Raw genomic sequence first — 8,833 nt, 5'->3', positions numbered from 1 at the left:
AAGACCAACAAAAAAAAAAATTAACTCACTGCTCTTAACTGAATAACTTTTAATCTATATTTATATGCAGTGACATATAATTTTATGCAGACTATGCAGTGATATTTTACATTTGATTTCTATTTTTGTACCTGACTATCTAGTTTAGACCTACATGAAAATAACTCTTTATTTAATTTGTTCTGCTCTATTTATTTCTGCTTTTGCTCGTAATTTGATTATTTGTTCTTATTTTATTACTGACTTACTGTCTTTAACAATATACAATTTTTTTAGAGGATTTAGAAAATCCTAGGATATTAGTTTTTAGAGTCATAACCTTATTTATTAAGGTTACATGGCTCAAAAACAATACTAGGCCTATTTTATTTTATTTATCAGTTTTTTTTGTGGTGAGGCCAGTGAAAATTCTGGCAGGGCAAGTAAAAATTTTAACCCCTGAAAAAAATTCTCAGCATTGAGCCATGAAATATACCCTAGGATTTGCGAGTAGTAACTTTTGTGGTTAAAATGTCGAAGAGGAATGGAGAAGGTGACGAACCTAAACCTTTTTTCCTTAAAAGCAACAAAATCCGGAGACAGAACTTAAGCAAAGCCAACCTCTTTAGTGTTGTAAATAGTTGTGTGATGTATAAATAAATGTTGTTTATATTTGTTTACCAAATTAATTAATTTATTGTCTATGGCAACACCACGTATCCGTAGTTTCGGGAGCCCCCCCCCAAGCTGTAAACCTAGGGGAAACCCTGTATTTCATTTTAAAATGCATGTTTTGAGCGTGTGTGTGGCAGTTTTTGCTTGAGGTGAACTGTTGCATGTGTGTGTAGGAGCGATGAGCTGGTATATGCGGGTCTGCCGGCTGGCGGTGGCTGTGGCTGTGATTAAGGCCAGGCCGTCAGGAGGAGCCAGGCAGTTCGCTGAAGCCCTGGCGGATGGACTCAGACAGCAGGACGACGGCTGGAGGTCTAAAGCTCGAGGTCTTCATGAAGATCTGCTGCATCTCAGACAGGAGCTGCTTCTCACGCGCTTACTGTTCAAGAGCAGGAGCAACACCGACCCAGGACAGGGTAGGCTTTCACATCCATCTGGATAAGCCCTGGACAATACATGGGAGATTCAAGTTCATGAATATTCCTATAATGAATAATAGATTCCCTAAATTATACAGTACACGCATAATTATTACGCAATTGATATTCTGATCATATTTTTTTTTCCCCAAGCACATTTTCTCAATTCCAAACCACATCAATCATAGTAACTACTATTAATTTTGTATTTAATCATTTATAAGTGATATATATAATTGTTAAGGAAGGCTAGAGGTGAAAAACGCCTTTAGGTGTGCATAATTATTAAAGGGCACATCACACACACAGTTTCTGCCTCATGTTAATCTTGAGTATCTGTAGAGTAGTGTTGATCCCTCATATCTCCCAAGAGTCTTTAGTTTATCATCTTTATAAAAGACAGATTCACTGAACCGAACAGCCGAGTCCGTGGAGGCGTGCAGTGGGCGGAGCTAAAGAGTCAAGAGCGCACACACACACACTCACACATGTTTGTTTTTGTGAAATGTGAGGACATTCCATAGGCGTAATGGTTTTTATACTGTACAAACCATATTTTCTATCCTCTTACACTGCCCCTGCCCCTAAACCTAGCCCTCACACACACACACACACACACACTGCCCCTGCCCCTAAACCTACCCATCACACACACACACACCCGACTGTTTGCACATTTTAGAACCGATAGACGCGACGAGGACGTACAAAAACACTGAATCACAAGATAGAAAACACGAAAACACCGTTCTGTCGGGAGAGAGAGAAGCCGCATTGTGTGCACGAATAATAAATAATTAGCTACACATCAGAAATCACTGATCACAGATCAGAAGGAACTGAAAAAAGACTTCTGTTTTCATTTGTACATCCAAACACTGAGAAACTGCCAGCATTCACTCGTTCACAAGCAATGATCTCTCGAGTGTTTGCAAGGGCGTGCCAGATTCTCTGGGCGGAGGAAAGGGAGGAAACCGTTCCTGATTGGACGTCAAACCAGGAGACTTCAGGATTGGCTCGTCTGGCTTGTCATTTTCTCAAAGGCAGAGAGAGACAGCCAGAACTCGGGTTTACACAGATCAACATTTCTATCCACTTGGGGACAATATTCAGGCTAGGGGAACTCATATTAATGTTGAAAAACCTCATAAAATGAAAATTTCATGCCATGGGACCTTTAAACAGTGTGAATAAGTCAGAATGCATAAAAAAGCATTAGCAGTGTTGTGCGTGAACGAGTTCAAAAGAACGCGTTCATTGAACACGCTCATTTTTTCGTGAACGTTGAACTGAACGCAACACATTTTTTAATAAAGAACTTGAACGTGAATTAGTTCACATTATGTGTCATGAACGGCAGACATCACTGTAAATGAACGTTGGAATTTGTTTTCCATTGAAAACTGAGTGACATCTGTTTTCTCTTTTGAAACGCAACGAGAGAAAGTTCCTCCCTCCTGTATTCTCGCTGGTGCCGCTTAAATCATGTATCACCGGACAGAAATGGTTTTGACATTGTGTGCGCAATGCATTGCGGGCAACGTAGAGTCCGGCTGAGAATAGTTGAATAGCATACTGGCTTCCGCACAACGTTACCCGTGATGAATTGCAGCAGAGCGGGGTAGGCATAGCAACGCCGCGTAGCAGGCAACGACGAGAGCGCGGAGGGCTAGAGGAGCGAGAGAGAGAGAGAGAGACAGACCAAAGACGAGAGTGAGAGAAAGCGCTGCAATTTAAAAAAAAAAATGGCTAGTGGAAGTGATGGCACGGAGACGGACACCGACAATTGCAGTGTCATGAGCAAATGTCTACAATGAGCAGCTTCAAAGAACGTATAGTGATTTCTAGCTCGTAGTGTGAAAAAAAGTATTTATTTGAATATCTCACGAAAAAAGTAAAATGAACTGAACTTTGAACTAGTTCAGAATTAAAATTGTGAACTTTGAACGTGAACTGTTCACTTTGAGCATGTATGAACTGAACTTGAACTAGTTCAGAAAAGCTGTGAACTGGACCAACACTGAGCATTAGATAGTTTAATGTCAAGCCCACACACACACACACACATATATGATGCTGATATGTTTTGCTTTCACAGGTCAAGCTCTCTCTCAGGACGACCCGCAGCAGTTGAAGGGTGACTCTGGCTGTGACACTGATAACGGCTCACAAACACACATTTGCATTGCTAAGGGGCCGTGTTTACCTCCAACCCCTCCAAACAGCCAGAACTTCCCCCTCCAGGACAGGCAGTGGCGCCAGGACCGCAGGATGTTAAAACACATGCAGTTCCTGCAGTGTCTGAGTGGCTTGCGGAGAGTTTGTGAGGCGTCTCTGTGTGGCCATGGGGACGTGGTCTGGGACTCAGTGGTGCAGTTGCTGGAGTCTGTGGTGGAGGTTTTCAGGCAGGCACATGTTGGACAGCCTCTCCATCACCCAGAGCAGCTGCATCAGGCCATACAGGTGGTGGCCCAGAGCCTGAGTCGAGCAGGAGCACGCCAGGGGGCTTCAGAGCAGCAGTTTTGCAGAGTGGAGGATCTGTTGAAGGAGATGATCAGCCTGCTACTAACCAACCAGCAACTCAATGCGGTAAGACTAGAGAGGTTTGTGTACTGTGGGTAAAAATAATTGCAGACCGGGCGAGAAGTGGGCACCTCATAAGTAATTTTGCCAAGGTAGTGAAGAGCTATATGCATGTTTTTAACTGTGGTTATCATGATCTAAATCTATGATACTATGGAAGACCTATGGCTCATTTTAATAAAACTCAGTCATAATATTTATATTTTAGTATATAAAAATGAGGTGTTACAGATGTCCGTGTTTTTGTTAAAGGAACACTCCACTTTTTTAGAAAATAGGCTCATTTTACAAGTCCCCTAGAGTTAAATAGTTGAGTTTTACCGTTTTTGAATCCATTCAGCCGATCTTTTTTTTATCTGGCGGTAGCACTTTTAGCATAGCTTAGCATACATCATTGATTCTGATCAGGCCATTAGCATCTCATTCAAAAAATGACACTTTCAATATTTTTCCTATTTAAAACTTGACTCTTCTACAGTTACATCGTGTGCTAAGACCAACTGAAAATGAAAAGTTGCGATTATCTATATGGCTAGGAACTACTTTCTCATTCCTGCGTAATAGTGGCGGATCTTCGCGGTCGTACCATGGCTGCAGCGGCGCAATGATTGGTTGGTATTCTGTGAAACATGGTGGAAGTTACACATTCGACTTACTATCACAGCGCTTTACAACACACAGAACCATGGCTAATCACACAGCTAAATCCACAACACAATTTGTCGGCTGCAAGCCTGAAACTTTCTCTGCAACTACACGAACTTAGTGCCGGTCACATTGAAAGTTTCCTAGCTGGGCTACTTTCAGGCGCTGTAATATCATTGCGCCGCTGCAGCCATGGTACGGCCGTGAAGATCCGCGACTATTACGCAGGAATGAGAAAGTAGTTCCTAGCCATATAGAAAATCGCAACTTTTCATTTTCAGTTGGTCTTAGCACACGATGTAACTGTAGAAGAGTCAAGTTTTAAATAGGAAAAATATTGAAAGTGTCTTTGGTCATTTTTTGAATGAGATGCTAATGGACTAATCAGAATCAATGATGTATGCTAAGCTATGCTAAAGGTGCTACCGCCAGATACAAAGATCGGCTGAATGGATTCAAAAACGGTAAAACTCAACTATTTAACTCTAGGGGACTTGTAAAATGAGCCTATTTTCTAAAAAAGTGGAGTGTTCCTTTAATGAACATAAATTTACATCTGCATCCTCCTAACTCAAGCTACTACTGTCAACTCACTGTCAAATGTGCATTTCTAAGAGACAAAACGTGTAATATTATGAATACTGCAGCTGAAAATATATGCCAAAGTCAGGCGACACACACCTGTTTCATGACTAGAAACAATATCACCCGTTAGCACATGCAGAAACTAAGACGTTCATTTTTTCTATTAAGAAATTTATATTGTTAAGGAAAAATGAGTGTAAGGAATTCAAAAACGTGAAGTGTTTGTCATATTCTCACTATAAAGAGCAGTTTAACAATCTGGTTTCTACAACTTTCACTGAGGAGCAAAAATCTGCCTTTAAATTTGAAAGAAATAAATATTTGACATTTTATCGTGATAATTATCGATATCGACTGATATGAAAAGATTTTATCGAGATCACTTTTTGGCCATTTCGCCCAGCCCTAAGATGACTTGATAACTCTGCGCTGCTTACAGAAAGGTTTTTAATAGTTTTTGTATTTAAATATGTGCTAAATGACCGTTGCGCCGCGTCTTGAGTTGCGTTGGAGAACCAGTCTTCTTTTCAGCGCTGCGGCTCTGCAGTTGGATTGTATTATCGTGTCGTGTTTTTAAGAGCAACAAGCGTTCTGTTTGATCATCTGTTATGACTGTCACTCAGACGTCAAAATATGTTGTCAAATTGAACATTGCTTATTGCGCTGCTCCTCATGTTTAAAGATGACTGACATCACAGAATTTACCAGTATTTTGCTGATGATGTGTGAGCGGTCTCTTACCGGTAAAAAGACAGAATAGTGTTGCTTGTGTGAACAGCATATTTGTGTATTTACCAGTAAAGTCATTCTGGTAATTTACCGGTAATTTACCGGTATTGCTGTGTGAAAGGGGCTAATGGCACATGCACAATTTGGTGTCAATATGCCAAAGCATTGCAGCCTCTGTTACCCCTTTTCCACCAGAATGAAGTGGGTGTCAATTTATCATTGATTCTTATTTTAATATTGATCACAAAATCATTCTTGAAGGATATGTGTCTGATGAAGAGGCAAGTGATGTTTGACTTGACCCTTCAGGAAAGACAAACAACTGATTTGAAACTAGGCTCTGGCTCTGAACCAGCACCAGCACCGCCTCGGTGGAAAAGGGGTAAGAGTCAATTTGGCATCATGCATCAAAAACGGTTTCCTCTATTGACACAAAATCCATAACTTTTTGTCGGCACGGTCTGAAGATGATCCATCTCGAATTTGGTGAAAATCGGACAAACGGTTTTAAAAGAGGAGTTTGAAAAAGAAAATGGTATCTCTAGATAAATTTCTTCCAGCAGCTTTCTCACGATCCTAAACCTCAATTTAATTCCCTCATGTATAAATCATATATTCAGTCATTCCAGTCATTGGGATTTTTGATTTCTGTCATGTTCTGAAGGGTGTGTTCTGGGTCACTTTTATTATTGTATGATCTAGAGCAGAGGTGTCCAAACTGGGTCCTGGAGGGCGGCTGTCCTGCAGAGTTCAGCTCCAGCTTGCCTGGAGGTCTCTCTCTAGTATGCCCAGTAAGACCTTGATTAGCTGGTTCAGGTGTGTTTCATTGGGGTGGGAGCTAAACTCTGCAGGACAGTGGCCCTCCAGGAGCAGGATTGGACACCCCTGATCTAGAGAGAGGCAGATCAGTCTGATATGGTCTCATTCTGCTGCTAGTTCTCAGTCCGTGACGTGCTGTCAGAGTGTCTGCTGGCTCTGGGAGGAAGTTGTGTCCTGAGATCTCCGTTTATTCAGCTCCTGATGTCTGAGATCATTCAGCTGGCACAGCAGCTGTGGGAAAACTGTGAGGTAGGTTACACCACACTACACATAGCAATCAAAACATTATTCCTGTTGGCGATGCCGTACTGACTCGGTCCGGCCAGTGACATTTCCATTTCCAAGTGAATTTCACCAACAGTGCTGGACTTGGTTGCACTTTAAAACATTGTTCAAGTCCCAAAGGCTCAGATCAGAGTAAAAATGCATCCAAAAGTTGGACTCTAGACCAGACTCAAGTCTGAGCTCGACTACCCCAACACCAGCTTTTTCTATGGCTGGGTTGAAAATACTGATTTCTCAATAAGATCTGGATAATTCAGTGTTTGGCGGGGAAAGAGTTAAACTTGCCTATTTCTATCCTATTCCTCTAGCTCCCTTTTTAGAGCTGCCCTTTTAGGAAATCAGCTTGCAGTGTATGTGGTTGCAACAAACACTTGATAGGCTTGCTGCTGCACTTTTGTCATAAAATCACTTGAATGTTAGACATGGAGTTACAATTGTTTTAGATTTCATCATGAAAATCCGACTGATTGTTACAGTTGCGGTGCCTCTACTGTCAGAAAAAAAAGTAATGTTCATAAAGGCCAACTAAAACAAACACTAAATCACCATAATGGTGACCTAAAATTTTGACTATTTCCTTCAGTGGCTTGTTAACAGCAGGTGTTCATCACTCAATCTCATCGACTTTAACACTGCTTTAGGCCCTGTCCACACAAACACGGGTATTTTCAAAACACGTAGCTTTTTTTAGGCTGTTCGTCCACACGCAAACGCAGTATCCGGTTACTGAAACCAGACTTTTTTGAAAACTCCAGCCTGGGTGAAGATTTGTAGAAACTCCGGTTACAGCGTTGTCGTGTAAATGGTGAAACCGGAGATTTCGGCTTGTTAAGTCGAAGTGTGTGCCGTTCTCTCCTTTGTTTGACGTCAGATTGTGCGCCGCTATTGTTTACATGAGTGGAGTCTACGCAATGGCGGACGTAACTTTTAATAACTCTGCTAACAGCGCTTATCGCATCTATACAGATACATGCGCAGTTATCTCGTTGTATTGCAGAAAAGAGGCGCCAGAATGCAATAATACAATATAGTAAGGCAAGTGTGTGAAGCTTTGGTCCACTTGGGCCCTGCCCCTGTGTATACAGTTACCCGTCACTGAGTCTAAAGTAAACTTGCAGAAGGGTTTCACTGAGCCCATGGCATCCCTCAGTGCATCGGTGCCGTGGATGGGACCCATGTGGAAATCAGGCAGCCAATCATAGCGCGGTTTTGCGTTTTCATCTGGACAGAGATTTTTTTTAAACCATGCTTGTGTGGACGCGATTGTTTTTTAAAACTGAGGAGGAAAAACTCGTACCCGTGTACGTGTGGACTAGGCCTTAGTTTTGAGTGTGGACTCAATTAAACTCTGAGGAGAGTTAATTTAACAGTTATGTTTTTTATGTGTATATGATATCTGTGGACAGATAAAACCAAAGTTTGCTAAGTGGCCTTTTTTGTCTGAAATAAGTTATTGGACATGAATTACTTGTTTATAAAGGTGTTGTATAAAAAGAGTATCATACTTGCAATCAGTAAAACTCAATGTGGATGGATGTTAATGTGACTGTAAGTCAATAATGGCAGGGTTTTGTCTCGTGCAGAGGACGTCCAGAGAGGAGCTCCCGCATCAGATGGACTGGATCCGCTATCAGAATTCCTTCTATGTGTTCTGGCTGCTGGAACAACTTGCACAGGACACCAATCGTAATGTAAACCAGGAGCTCGTGAACAACCTGGAGACTAAAGCGTTCACTCTCGCAGACGAGTTCCCCCTGTTCTCTCTGTATATGTGGCGGATCGGTGGACTCTTCAGGGTGGGGCACCAATGAGCAGACTACTTTACATGATGTGCTTTGTCTTACAAAAATATTAATATTAGCGGTTAATTAATAAATGATAAACCAGTCCGTTGTTTTGATAAATCATCTATAGTTGGGGTGTCAAACTCAGTTCATCTCCAACGCTAATTAAACACACCTGAACCAGCTAATCAAGTGCTGTGTTCGAAATCGCCCCCTATACCCTCATTCACTAATCCCTACATTGTCCACTAATATAGTCCACTTGAGGGAGTGAATGAAAACGAGACACTGGCTGAATCCGAAATCGTCCCCTATACCATTATATAGGGCATT

The 8,833-nt window shown here is 41.6% G+C and overlaps 1 protein-coding gene across 1 annotated transcript; it reads left to right on the top strand.

Annotated features, from left to right (window-relative positions):
• Positions 1 to 510: 510 nt before the first annotated feature.
• On the top strand, positions 511 to 8,527 carry mei4 (meiosis-specific, MEI4 homolog; the record flags this gene model as incomplete). Its single annotated transcript, XM_079832191.1, has 5 exons — positions 511 to 532; positions 828 to 1,067; positions 3,169 to 3,659; positions 6,549 to 6,680; positions 8,300 to 8,527. 5 exons carry the CDS (start codon positions 511 to 513, stop codon positions 8,525 to 8,527), a joined length of 1,113 nt encoding a protein of 370 aa, XP_079688317.1.
• Positions 8,528 to 8,833: the final 306 nt, after the last annotated feature.

Source organism: Gobio gobio, assembly GCF_949357685.1.
Source record: "Gobio gobio genome assembly, chromosome: 12".
In the NCBI taxonomy this organism is placed as follows: Eukaryota; Metazoa; Chordata; class Actinopteri; order Cypriniformes; family Gobionidae; genus Gobio; species Gobio gobio.
The sequence above is the reverse complement of the archived record's forward strand: the minus strand, read 5'-3'. Positions and strand labels throughout refer to the sequence as shown.